The sequence below is a fragment of the Triturus cristatus genome, chromosome 5_2 (genome assembly GCF_964204655.1).
Source record: "Triturus cristatus chromosome 5_2, aTriCri1.1, whole genome shotgun sequence".
Taxonomy (NCBI): Eukaryota; Metazoa; Chordata; class Amphibia; order Caudata; family Salamandridae; genus Triturus; species Triturus cristatus.
This window is the reverse complement of record NC_140588.1, coordinates 479,005,286-479,019,979: the sequence shown is the minus strand read 5'-3', so window position 1 is coordinate 479,019,979 and position 14,694 is coordinate 479,005,286. Positions and strand designations below refer to the sequence as shown.

The following is a 14,694-nucleotide window of genomic DNA, read 5'->3' as shown; positions in this document are numbered from 1 at the left end:
TCGCAACGTTTAAAGGAAGAAGTCATGAAAACTTGTATCTTCCTTAGTACTGCTGACAGGTTATTGGATGGTTTGTTAACATCTTCCGTGCGTAACCGCATTATACGTACTTCTCCTGTTGCTTACAAGCAGGTCATGATGACATTGTTGATTAATCAAACTGGCAATCCTTTGTCTGCTGTGCTTGAGTCTGTTCGTCAGCTTGGTGAGCTGGGTGAATGGTTTAAACCTGAAAGACAATCCCGACCTGAGGGTCGTACTGGAGGGGACTATAAGTTCTCTAGACGTGACATGTTTCTTGCTCTCATTGCTGATGGTGTCAAAAGGGAAGAGATCGATGGTGAACCTAATAATATCCTATGGGATATGTTTCGTAAGCGTGGTTTGGATCGGAAGGAAGGTGCCCGTCGTGTGCGAAAGAATGATTATGATCGTGGTTCGGATGACAGTGGTGATGAGAGACGACGTGTGGATTCTGATCGCCGTGATGACCGGCGCCAAGAACGTGGTGGTTCCCCCCGTCGTAGTGATGGGAGGGGGAGAGAGGATGATCGTGGAAGGGGAAGGGATGATCGTGGTTCTAGCAGACATAGAGATGCAAGGCGTTATTCCCCTGATATACGAAGGAGGGAGGATCGTAATAGACTCTCTGACCGTAATTTACAACTTTTTGAACATGATACTAATCCGTTTCGTACTGGAGACGGATATGAACAACAAATCCTGATACCGAAGAAAACTGAAAACATCTACCCTGATCTGTCTTGGTTGACGGAACGCAGGAAAAATGACTAGGAAATAGGTCAAGCTCCGGTACGCAGGTGGGCCCACAGAGATTACAGACCATATGTAGATATTGAGATTTTTTTTGGAAACATCGTAATATCCAAAGGGCCCGAGCGTTAGTTGATACTGGGGCGGAGGCCACTTTAATTCATGGTAAGTCAAGGAAATTTCATGGACAGTCTTTCACAATTACCGGCCTGGGTGGCAAAGAAACACCCGCAGTTCAAACTGCACTTGAGATTACAATTGGTAGGATTCCTCGTAGAGAATACTCTGTGTTGGTTGTGCCACTTTTGGAATATATTATTGGAATTGACATTTTGAAAGGTATGACTTTGCATTTGGATGATGGTTACTATCAGTTTGGTACTAGACAGTACATTTCGACCAGACCCGTACGGGTTGGCCGTTTACGCATGCCACCTATTAAGATCCCTTTAGCGACGAAAGTGATTTCTCAAAAACAATATCGCATCCCAGGTGGTCATGAAGAAATTACAGCTACGATTCAGGATTTGGTTGACGCAGGAGTCATTACTCCGGTCACATCTGCTTGGAATAATCCTGTTTGGCCCGTGCGCAAAAGTGACAACTCTTGGCGCATGACTGTTGATTATCGAGAATTGAACAAACATACTCCTAAATTGACTGTGGCAGTGCCTGACATTGTTACATTGATTGAGAGAATTCAAAAGCATCCAGGTACATGGTATGCTTCTATCGATATTGCTAATGCATTCTTTTCGATTCCAATTGCCCCCGAATGCCAGGAACAATTCAGTTTTACATGGAATGGACGTCAAATGACGTTCCGGAGTCTTCCTCAAGGCTATGTACATAGTCCTACGATCTGTCACCGGCTGGTGGCGGAACATTTGTCTGAAGTGCCCACGAATACACAAGTTCAAATTTGTCATTATATTGACGACATTTTGATTCAAGGTGATACGCAAGACCAGGTACAGTCTCATTTGGATCAGATTATTGACTGTTTGCGAGCAAAGGGTTGGGAAATAAATCCTGACAAATTACAAACTCCATCTCAAGCTGTAAAATTTTTAGGAATCAATTGGCATGAGGGTCACAGAGAGGTGATCCCACAAGTTAAACGTAAAATCCTTGATTTTGCTGTTCCCAGAAATAGGAAAGAGGCGCAGTCCTTCATTGGGTTGTTTGGATTCTGGCGCCAACATATTCCCCATTTGAGTCAAATCTTGGCTCCACTGTACCGAGTCACTCGTAAAAAGAATGCGTTTGAGTGGGGTGAACCTCAACAGACTGCTTTTAATTTGGCTAAAGAAGCTATTCAGTATGCTTTGGATTTGTGGCCTGTGAGTGACGGTGATGTTGATTTGAATGTGTCCGTGGAAGGTCTGTATGCCAATTGGAGTTTATGGCAAAAGCAGGGCAGACAAAAAGTGCCTTTAGGTTTTTGGACCAAAAAATTGCCAGAGGCTGGTGAGCGTTACTCACCTTTTGAAAAACAGTTGCTTGCTTGTTACTGGGCTCTGGTGGATACCGAGCAATTGACTTTAGGCCATGCTGTGATTTTGAGGCCTGAAATTCCCATCATGCAATGGGTTTTGAGTTCACCGAAGTCCCATCGAATTGGACATGCTCAGGAGGCTAGTGTGATTAAATGGAAATGGTACATTCAGGACAGGGCACGTGTGGGTCCGAAAGGTGTGGCGGTTTTACATGAGCGAGTGGCGCAGGCGCCCTCCAATGAGGCTGAAAGTGAGTGTTCGGTTCCCGTAGTGCAGGAGTCTCCCGTGAAGTGGGGTAAATCATTTGATGATCTGTCCGTGGAGGATAGAAAACATGTGTGGTTTACGGATGGTTCTGCGAAATTCATTGGTGACAAGAGACATTGGAAAGCAGTGTCCTACAATCCGATTACACAGAAATTATTGAGCACAACTGGAGACGGTAAGAGTAGTCAATATGCTGAACTCTATGCGGTTTACCAAGTTTTGAAACAGGAGTTACCAGGTACATGTCATATTTTCACTGATTCTTGGTCCACTGCAAATGGACTAGCGGTGTGGTTGCCTACATGGCACTCGCACAATTGGGAATTGCACTCCAAGGAATTATGGGGTAAAGAATTGTGGCAAGAAATTTGGGAACTGCTTCCGCACAGTACTGTAACAATCTTTCACGTGGATGCTCATACTCCAATCGATTCCCTTGACAAATTTTTCCATAACATTGCAGATGGACAGTCTAAAATTTCTGAGGCAGTGGTTGACATGCAAGATTCTGATTTGGCGGGATTGGCGAAATGGGCCCATCAGAAGGCAGGACATTTTGGAGAGAAAGCCACTAACAGGTGGGCTGTTGATAGAGGAATTCATATTCCCTTTTCTTTAATTAAAGATGCCATTCTACATTGTCCCATTTGCCAACACTCTAGAAAGAAGGAGGTGCCTCAAATTGTTCGAGGTCACTTATATCGAGGTAAATTGCCCGCCCAAATTTGGCAGATTGATTATATTGGTCCGCTCCCCATGAGCAGAAATTGTCAATACATTTGTACAGTAGTTGATACTTATAGTGGCCTTTTGGTCGCTTTTCCTTGCAAGAATGCTACCCAAGTGAATACGATTAAAACCCTGGAGCTGATTATTCTATATTATGGTGTCCCATTCCAAATTCAATCAGACAATGCATCCCACTTTCGTGGAAGATTGGTGCAGGAATTCTGTATGGAAAACAATATCGACTGGGTATTTCACATTCCATATTATCCACAAGCTTCAGGACTGATTGAGAGAATGAATGGCTTGTTGAAAGAACAGTTGCGCAAGTTGACTGATGACCGTTACAGCCAGTGGAGAGATGTCCTACTTCAAGCTTTATTAATTCTGAATAACCGTCCTTTGTTGCATGCTGAATCTCCTTTGATGCGTTTGTTTCCTCCACATGTTGATGCGAAACCTAATTCTGTTGCTACCACTGTCACATATTGGGAAATTACCCCCGGTGCTTTGGCTCCATGTAGAGCAACCTCAGGTTCCGCAGGCCTCGACCTGCATGCTTTAAATGATGTACACTTCCCAGGAAAAGATCGAATAATTGTTGAAACTGGCATAGGTGTCTCTATACCTGCCGGTAGTTTTGGATTAATTGCCCCTAGATCTGGCCTGGCCCTGAAAGGTGTTCAAGTCCTTGGTGGTGTGATCGACAGTGATTATCAGGGAGAGATTAAGGTTCTCTTGCTTAATAGCAGTGAGATGGATTTGTTTATCAAAAAGTCTGACCGTGTTGCTCAACTATTGATTATGCCTGTCTTCAGTGGTGAGATCAAAAAAGGCTCTGCCCCAACGTTGCTAACTGTGCGTGGACAAAAAGGCTTCGGATCGTCTGATCTTCCTGGAGCTAAAATATGGGTGCAATCGCCTAAAAATCCTCCTGAACAGGCTGATATTATTGCGACCGGTCATGACAACACCGTTCTGGTGATGAAGCCAGGGAAAGATGGCTGGGAAGCTGTCCCAGCTGACAAATGTTATTTACGAGAATGATTAAGGCCTGTGTTTGTATTCTTTTAGATCATTCTTTGGACTGCTGCTGCAGGATGTGTCGTCGTTGGACTCCTTTTGGCTTGCTACGCCGGGAGAGGAGAGCATCTACCGACGCCGAGTGATGGGATAACAAGAGCCACGCGATCCGCGTGGCAGAAGTCCTCCAATTTTTGGATCACACTCGCGAAGCGAGTGACGAACTCTCCGCATTTTTGCCTTACCCCCATGAAATCGGTTACTGACATCTTATCGACCTGTTTGGTTGCTGTCCCTGCATCTACTGAAACCCTTCATCATGTATTTAATGTGTCCTATGCCCGACCTAATGTCATTTTGGGCGACTTCTTGGCCCATGAATTTTGTCCCTCATGTACTCTTCTTCCAGACCAGGATGTCCTTATTAATTCCAGAATTACTACTTTTAATATTACCCCTGGTGACCTTTGCTTTATGATGACCTGCAATCCTAAGGCCATCTCTGAATGTCTGCGGTTGAAACTCCAAGCCGCTACTACTTTTTCATTTCATCAACGTTTGCTTTGTACAAAAAGACTTCCTAATTCATGTTTTTCAGTGAAGAACAATATGACTTGCAACAGTTTAGTTGTAGCCACTAGCCATTATCGTTCAATGTTGTTACCAGCTGGATGGCTCTTTTCATGCGGGAATTCATCTTGGCCCTATATTCCTGCGAATATTTCTGGTGGCCCGTGTGCCATCACTAGATTAAGTTTGCTAATGTTTTCTTCACATCCTCCTTCACATTCCCGTATTGTTCGTGACTCAATGTCCTTACATGACGACTGTGATTCCTCTGTTCATCTTTTTTCCAGATCAGAATATCTTGGTTTGTCTTTTTCTATTATTGGTGTTCCTGCATTAGCCGTTTATAATGCTAAAACAATAGGCAAGATGGCCTGCTGGATGGTCAAGTCGATCAACCAAACTTCTACTGTTTTGTCAGATTTATTGTTAGATTCCCAAGGTGAACGTAGAGCTATTTTGCAAAATCGTGCGGCCATCGATTATTTGCTGTTAAAATACGGGCATGAATGCTCTGAATTTGAAGGTCTATGCTGTTTTAATTTGTCTGACCATTCTAAAGATATCCAGTCCCATATTAATAAACTCCACGACTTGACTGCAGAAATTAGAGAACACATAGATCAGGGTTTCTTTGACTGGCTTTTTAACTGGCTCCCTGACATGCATTTTTTTACGACAAATTTTGGGAGGGGTTATTATTATTGTCTGCATCCTTATAGCGATTTGCTGCTTTATTCAGTGTGTCCCTTCCCTGCTACAATTTTTTAAACTTACGAAGAGTCGTAGATCAGTTAGTTTTGTTTCATATTATTCATCTACTGACGTTAGCTCCATTTAGTTATTGGTTAATAGACTGGAGTCAAGGGGTGTAATGTTATGGCTGTCTTTTTGCCAGCTCTCTGGAGAAGGAGAATGATGGAGAGTGACTCCAGCCTATCACCCCCATAGCATAGGGATTAGGCCGATAAACAGGGACCTTGTCTTACAGATATAAGGGCATTTTCGTGCCATTTCTCTTAGAGTAAGGCTTATGAATTTAAGTGAGGGGTTAGATATATAAGTATTAGTCATGATTTACTCATTTGCTAACATGCCGATCTGTTTCTCATGGAGCTATGCATATTATGGGCTCCGTAGGCCTTAAGCGAGACAGACTCCATTTTGCTTTCTGCCTGGTAGCTCGAGAAGGCTTTCTAGGTTAAAAGTGATGTTTTAGTTTTAAGCTGTTGTTCGCTTGGAGAGAACCGGTTCAGGCTGACCCTTATCGAAGGAATGTATTTTTCTCCACTCCGAAGACACAACTTCAGGCTGGCCAGCTGGGAAAGTATCCTTGGTACGGGGAGGTACAAGAATTTGGTGGGCGGCAGGTTACTGGCCGTGAATTTCCATGAAGGAACGGGCTTTTGATATTAGCAAAGGTGTTAGTCTTTCAGTCAGTCAGTCCGTAGGCGGCATCTAGCCGTTAGCATCTCTGCCATTATTCATTTTCATGGTGGACAAGTCGCCATCTTTGAAGTCGGAGAAAGATTTAAGACCGAAACTCTCTGAAGATAGACTGAACGAGAAGTGGCGCGGAGCGCACTAACCCAGAGAGAGAGAGAGACGGTAGCTAATTAACAGCAAGGTTCCGAGGTCCTGAGGGAGAGCAGACGAGTTTGAGCCTATCAGTGCAGACGTGTACTTGTGACGGCTGAGGGTGACTGCAAGGCGAGCCAGGACCCAGAGACGAGACAGGAGCCTAGATGACTGCCGAGTCCCGATTTCCCATTAACCAGGTGAAGTCCGACCGATTTTTATAGTGCGTGCACCCTAATCTTTCTCTTTTATTTCTTGTGCAAATGTAATGCTGCATAGTAATGTGATTTATGTTTATGGTTAATAAATGCCCTAATTCATATAGAATTATCGTGTACCTGGTTCTTGTGTCCAATCTTGGTAAATGATGCTCCTAGTTGAGCACTGTTTAGACGAACGGATGAGAAATCCCGATCAGACGAATAGTTATCAAATAAAGAGGGAGTGAGTGGACCTTTGATGTCGTAAGCACGGAGTACACTATATAATCTGAATCCATATCCAAAGTTATTATTTTAGTTTTATCCTAAGTAGATTGCTAAGATATCATCCTAATAATGTTTCATAGGAATGTGGTCGTCGTTGATATGCGGCGTTAATGAGAGCGCTGGGGAGGATTACCAGCGTGTAGGGCTGCCGGATTGCAGCCCGTGTGTAAATGAGAGCGGCGGGAGGGATACCGCCGTGTAAGTTTCGCAGGATCGCGAACGATTTGGAAAAGGGAGCATTGGGTTCTGCAGGCCCGTGTGTAGACACGCCGGATTGCGTGTCAGATCTGCCCTAGGGTAGAACGGTCTGGGTCAGGGCGACCGCGAGGCCAACTGATGTGAATAAGATATTGTAGAAAATCCATATATGTATATTGTCATTCCCCATTCTTAGGTGCGACCTGTATATTCATCTTTATATCTACCCATTGTAAATACGATCTAAGAAGGGAAGGTGAGTACGTTTTGGCTGGGTCACAGGGGCCCCTGGGGGCTGATCCCATCTAAACAGAAAATCCAGCCATTACACTGACCCACCTTGATATTACACTAGGGAAGCCAGCGTGATCTTCGAGTCGCTGTTCCGATCATGTGCACCGTGTGTACTATCCGTTCCTCACCCTCATCCCTGTATTATTTGCCCTCTGATTTCCTCCGTTTTGTCATGGAACCCACATGTGCTTGCCAGATTATGAGTCTTGCATGGAAAGTGTCGAGGGACTCTTCAGGTAGTTGACCCGCCTGTCGAAAGATGAAGCCCAAATAGTCTTGGTTCCCCATTGGCTCGAAATACCCAGTGAGGGCATTGATGAGGGTGTGGTGTGTTTTGGGCGTTGCCTCTGTGAGCTACTTCGTAATCCAATAAATGTCCTTCCCTCCCAAATGGAGAAGCATGGCTCTCTTCTGGTCTTTGTGAACTTTTTCGTAGCCTCAAAGAAGAGTAGCATGTATCTCACCTACTCCTTCCACTTGGGTGCCTGTGCTGAAGGGGGCCCCTCCACCACGAATGGTTCAATGGAGGGGAATGGACGCCATGATGCGCGCTGATCTGAGTGTGCTCGGGACTGCCGACCGATTGCTTCAGCAAGTGCCACAGGCTGGATGCTGCTGGATGCTCCACCACACGGCCTGACGTGGTGCATTGCACGCCTCCACCGGGCCCTGGAGAGAGGTGTGCACCTGGCGGTGTAGGCCACTAGGAGGCTGGGTCTGTAATAGTGTAGATGAGGCCAGAAGCACCTGCGCGTCGCTGCGGGCCCTGTGTTGAGCAGCGGGGCACCGCGACTGAAGCAGGACGACTTACACCTACGCTGCAGGATGCAGAGTCCTAGAGCATGCCGCCGACACTCCCAGTCACCAGCACCATGGAGCAAGGGCCGCACCGCCGACTGGACTTAGTACATCGCGTGCGTCTGTTGCACGTGCGTCTGTTGCACGAGCGCCACTTGGCGCGGAGCCTACAATCGCGTCCGCCACAGAGCAGGGGAGCGGGAGTCTGTATTATGTTGCTCACTGCTCCCGCATTCGCACGCCCACTGACGTCACGTCCGCGGGACCTACTTTATTGGCTAACGATCACATGACACGGAAATCTACCATTCGGCACAGGACCCGCGGGTACCCTGTGCAAACACCCCTGTCATCTGGCTCACATCTACAGAGCCTACAAGTAGGCCTGGGCCAAAATTCCGTTCCGTTTGCGGGAATTGCGATAATTTGGCATTTTCGCGTTCTGCGGAAAGCGCGAAAATGTCAAAATTTCCGCATTCCGCAGCTTAGCGATAATTTGTTTCTTGCTCGTGCTGTAAAATAATACATTCTCGCGTGCGCTCGATCGCCTTACCTGAATCCCCGCGTTCGCCGACAAGTTTTCCCGATCCGGTCGCGTTCTCCACGAGATGTTGGATTGTTGGTAGCCATTTGCGCAGTAACGTTATGCATCGCGCGATCACGTCTTTCTTCTCGCGATCATGCACCGCGAGACAAGTGAAAACAAGATGGCCGCGCCCGCGAGCAACCGCATGGGTAAGTTGGCGAGCCGCGACCACGCAGAAAATACCGCAAACGGGCGGGTCAAAAACTTCCGCATCTTCGCGATATTTCCGCGTGTTTGCGGAGATTTTTAACATTTTCGCGATAATTTGCGAAAGTGAATTTCGCAAATTCCGCCCACCCCTATCTACAAGACGCACCGATTGCATCACGGCTGCGACATTACAGGCAACAATGCATTGCATCACACCAAGCTGACTCCCTGGCCTGCTTATAAAGTGAAAATACAGGAAGAACTTGAAATGCCATATGAAGCATTCATCCATATGCAATATGAGGCATTCTTCATGATTGATCAGGGAGGGAAATTAGTTTCCTGCCAGAAATAACCCTCTTCCCCAAAGAAACACCCGCCCTGGGCTTCGAGGAAAGTCTAAGCCCAGGAATCAGAGTCACGCCAACAAACTACAGGAACCTCAATAAAGGACAACGCCAGCGCGGACACACCAAACCCAGGCCGAAGAACGGAGTAGGTGTCCTTTCGGACTCGAAACGTGAGACGTGCCTGCGTCGCCTTTGAGAACCACGTAAGCAGCACAGCCAAACCTAAACTTCTGGGGGAACGCATGGAGCGCGGCCGATTCACAATCACTCAGCTGACGCAAAAGCACGCAGGCCTCGGGAGAAAAGAAAACTAAAGTCTGAAACTATTTCATAAAGTATGCAAAATGTATGCATGTTAGCAAAATGAGCTATGCCCAGTGACACTAAATAATCCGTCCGATATTAGGGAGCAGCACAGGAGATTATGTAGGCAGTTCAAAAACGGATTGTACCGTGGTGATGTGACATCGACCAGGCAGTGTGTTCATGCACAAATCCACCCCCCACCCTCCCCAGGGTAGGTGAGGGTCAGGCCCTAAGCTCACCCCTTAACCGCCATGACACGTAGACCCCCAGGCACTATGCCACCTGTGGTAGCTAAACAGCCAACATGGAAGGCCTACTTGAGGGTGGCCTAATGGCTTTGGCATTTTTTGGTGGACCAACTGGCAAGTCTCTACTACTTGATCTTGAAGATTTCCAATTGTGCCCTTTTAAGTGAATAGTATTGATTAGCGTTGGCTCTGCCCTATGCCTACAATTTCTGTTGTGCACAAAATATCTGCAGCAAGTCAGCATGACAGGCAATTTAACGCTTCACTGTTTATCATTGTGGTGCATCACCCCACAGCATATTCCGAAACACAACGGGTGTTTCATAACAAACATAAGCAGCAGTATCTGAAAATAGGACCCTCAGTCTACACCACCAACATAATGTAACCTGGATAGTTAAAAAGTAAGATATCCTCTATAAACCTTTGCATCCATTGTATACTGTTCCAAGCCATGTAACTGTCCAGTTTACTATTTTTTACATTGGATAAAAAATAAACTGGAATTACAAAAACGAAACCAAAATACAAATTAGTACCAAATCTCATCTTAAGTATGCATCTTTTGACGTCTCTTGAAACTATGAAAACTTCAACTCGCCAGCTTTATTTCAAGAAAGGGTTGGGAATTTCCAATAAATAGCGGACAATCTCAAAGCAAAATGACACATTGAAGCATCTGACTGTATAAGCACGTCACAACAGGCACTATAAGTTAAGAACTGCAGATTTTAAAGAGAAACCAATGGGAGGTACAGCATGCATAGAAAGAAACACTTACAGTGACTGGGAACTCAAGGATGTTAGCATTGTCTTCTATGCAAAGCTAAAGCAATCATCACAGGATAGCCGAAAGGAGAGAGAAGAAGGCATGCGTTTACATCAGCAGTGTTAGTGAGGTGTAAAGGCACAAAGAACTAAACGAGAAACAGTTTTGGGCAGGAAAAAGACATACGACATGTAAACGAAAATATACATATTAGTGACACAATGGTATAAACACAACCCAAACGTCAGCCAAAAGTGGTCAACAATATCCCACGCTTCAAGGAGGACTGTGAAAACGATTATAGGATGTTTTTTCGCATGCGTTTACAACACATGGCATAACAACACGGTTGTTACAACGACCATGTTGTCATTTCGCATACCGTTACAACGCAAGTCGGAAGAACGACTTGCTTTTAGGGTGCGCTGGATATTGGAATAGCATAATTTACTGTTCCAACTCCAGTCTGTGCGGACACTGGGGAAGGTGTTGGATTTTAAATCCAACACCTTCTCCCCCCTAACGCAAGTCGTTGTTCCGACTTGCATTGTAACGGTATGCAAAATAACAATGTGGTCGTTGTAACGACCGCGTTGTTATGGCATAAGTTGTTTAGCATGCAAACTAAACGCTGTCTACCGTGAAAACTACTGCAGGAAGAAATTATGAAAACTCAGTGCTCTTGAATGGGCCTCTGGAATTCCGAAAATTAACAGAAAATGTTAGGTTACCACATATCCCCAAAAATTCGTAATTTGCCCACGATTTTGCTTCGAGCTCCAAAATTGAAATATATTAACCTACTAGATTGATAAACAGGGTCTCCTGCAGCAGAAGACCACTCGTCAGTTTGAGGTTTTACCTAGACAAAGCATGCGCTGTCTTTGCAAGACATTTTGTCTACATAGTGATACAACAGCCAGCACACGGCTTAACATTAGTTAGTTTCAGTGTCGCTCTCATTTCCTTCATTCCAGTTTGCCATGGCATGCCTGAGTCATGTCCTCTTCTTGTGGAAATTGGACCAAGCACTTGTGTCCTTCTACTTCTACCCAGTGGCGTAAGGAAACTTGAAGGGACCCCCCTGCACGGTACGTGGAGGGGCCACCTCTGGACTCAAACTGGAGCTCCCCGGCAGAAGTGCGGTGCTGAGGGGGCCCCATGGAGGTTGGAGCCCCCCCCCGCATAGCGGGGGCTGCGGAGGCCTGTGTTACGCCCCTGCTTCTACCGATTTTGGAGCTACTGGTTTTTGGGGTTCGAGCACTCCACTAGTGCTTGTGCTTTGAGGCTATCTTCCATATCCCCGTCCATGCAGCTTCTATTCCCTCCCTCCCATTCCCCTTACATGTTGCTTCTTTTTCCTCCCACCCCATCCAACAATGTAAGCAAATCAGCTCATCCATGACAGCGAATAGGTCCCTCGTTGTGGCATAGAACCAGGGCCGGACTGGGAACCAAAACCGGCCCTAGCAAAGTGCTCGGCCTCCCTCCCCCTCCCCCCGCGGGAGGTTGGGGGTGCCACCGAGCTCTTTGCCAGGGCCGATTTTGGTTCCCAGTCTGGCCCAAAACCGGCCCCCACCGTGTGGCACACCAGGGGATTGCCCAGTGCCCGCTACAGCCAGTTCGGCTCTGCATAGAACACACATATCCTTGTACTTTAAAGTGTGACTGTGAGTCTGCATGCCTTCTAAATAAAGAATACTGCAACATTATTTTTTGTCCCCTCCAAATATCATTTTCAGAATAAACACTGTTTCCGTTGTGTTCTTCTACTGTGCTCACCAGTGCAGTGCCTCTGTGAAACATTGTCAAAACCCATGAGAGTGGCTTCTCTTTAGAGATTAAGGACCCCGTAGAACTTGAACTGAGACTATGATGAAGGTCTTTGACTGCATTCCTCTAGGCCACCACACTCTACTTTGCACCACTCCACTCTGTCACTGCACTCTACACCGCTCTACTCCTCTCTGCACCACTGCAATCTACTCACCACTCTACCACTACACTCTACGACACTCTGTTCTTCACCACTGTACTCCACAACATCCTACACCACTCTACCTTTTGCCACTCAGCTCTACTCTGCACTTCTCCACACCACTGCACTTCACTCTACATCACTCCATTCTGCATCACTCCACTCTATGCCTTTCTACTGTTCTACTGCACTCTATGCCACACCACACCACTATACTGAACTCTGCACCACTCCACTCTATGCCACTCCACTCTGACCACACCACTCCACTCTGCAGCACTTTACTCTCTGCCACTACGTTTTATGCCACTGCACACCACTCTGTGCTACTGCACTCTACTCTGCAACACTCCATGCCACTTCACTTTACACCACTGTACTCAATGCCACTGCACTCCTCGCTACTCTACGTCTCTGCACTCTACACCACTCCACTCTTTGCCACTCCACTCTGCACCACTCCGCTCTATGCCACTGCAATCCAAGCCACTGCGCTCTACTCTACACCACTCTACACAACTTTTTTCTTCTCTGCACCACTCTTCTCTATGCCATTACACTCACCGCCACTGTACTCTACACCCCTCTGCCAATGCAATCTATGTCTCCACTCTATTCTGCACCACTCTACCCTAAGCCACGGCACTCTGCACCTCTCTACTGTATACCACTGCAATCTACACCAATCTACTCTACACCACTGCACTACACCACTGCAGTACACCATTCTACTCTACACCACTCTACTCTATGCATCTGCACTCTATGCCACTGCACTGTTCAATGCCACTGCACTTTTACACCAATGCATTCGCCTGCACCACTGCACTCTACGCCTCTGCACCACTCTACTCCACTGCACTCTACACCACTCTACATTAGTGCACTCTATACCACTGCACTCTATAAATGTACTCAACGCAACTGCACTCTGCTACACTTCTCTAAACTGCATCACTCCACACCACTGCATTCTGCCCCACTCTAGTCCACACTACTTTTTCCTTTGCCACTGCACTCTACACCCCTGCACTCTACTCTACTCTACTCTATTCTACATGACTGCATTATATGCCTGTTGGAACTGGCCCTTCTTGCAGGGTTAGCCCCAAAGTCTTTGTCTTCCTACAGTATTTTCTTCTGACCTGTTTTAGTTGGTTTTAGGACTCTGGGCACTTTTCCACTGCTGATCAGTCCTAAAGTGCATGTGCTCTCTTGTGAACTTGGTAAGATTGGTCTACACCTGTTGGCATATTTAATTTACCTGTAAGTCTCTTGTACCGTGATATCCCATATACCCATGGCCTGTAAATTGAATGCTAACAGTGGGCCTACAGGGCTGCTTGCGCCACCCACCGATGTAGCCTTTCAAACCTGTCTCAGGCCTCTGCCGCTGCAGGGCCTGCGCGCGCAGTTTACTGCCGCAGGGATGTGGCACATAAAATGGTTGCCAAGTCTAAAACTCCCCTTTTACTACATACAAGTCTCCCTTATGGTAGGTTCTAGCTAGCCCTATGGGCAGGGTGCTGTGTGGGTAAAAGGTAGGACATGTGCCTTAGCTGGGTGGGCTGTCCCGGTAGTGACAAACAGCCTCTTTTGTTTCTCACTGCTGTGAGACGGTCCTCTCACAGGTTTGCATTGGGGATTCCCTAATATTTGCTTCAGTGGTAATTTCTGATATGAAAGGGGTAGCGTGGCCATGTTTGGTATGTTTGGAATAGTAGTAATAAATCCTGTTTATTGGTGAAAGCAGATTTGTCATTACTATTTTAGGAATGCTTATAAGTGGGCATTTCTGTGTGCTCATGACTCTTTGTGCCTTGCCTGGTTGTGTATTCGCCGTCTGGTTTAGACTGACAGAAGGGGATGTGCTGTCACTCTAGACAGTCACCAGGGGGGTTGAGGTGTTTCCTGCCTTTCCTGGGTGACTCAGCGCTGGGCTGAACAGACCTTGGCTGCATTTAGAGTGGTGGTAGGAGTTCCCCTTGCACCTGAATAGGCCTGGTCTGCATTTAGAGTGGTGGGAGGAGTTGCACCTGCACCTGCACCTGAATAGGGCTGTGCCTGAATTTCACAATGCTGTCTCCGCCCCCCC

General features: G+C 46.5%; 1 protein-coding gene across 6 annotated transcripts in view; it reads right to left on the bottom strand.

Moving 5' to 3' along the window:
* The window catches only part of ELMO1 (engulfment and cell motility 1), a 1,282,006-nt gene that overhangs the window by 830,039 nt on the left and 437,273 nt on the right, over positions 1 to 14,694 (bottom strand). For 4 of the 6 annotated variants that reach the window (XM_085607465.1, XM_085607468.1, XM_085607467.1 and 1 more), the window contains one exon: positions 10,634 to 10,678. The exons of the other annotated variants lie outside the window; for them this stretch is intronic. In XM_085607465.1, coding sequence (XP_085463591.1) covers positions 10,634 to 10,678 — 45 coding nt within the window. The remainder of the gene's footprint in view (positions 1 to 10,633; positions 10,679 to 14,694) is intronic. 6 annotated transcript variants of the gene reach the window in all.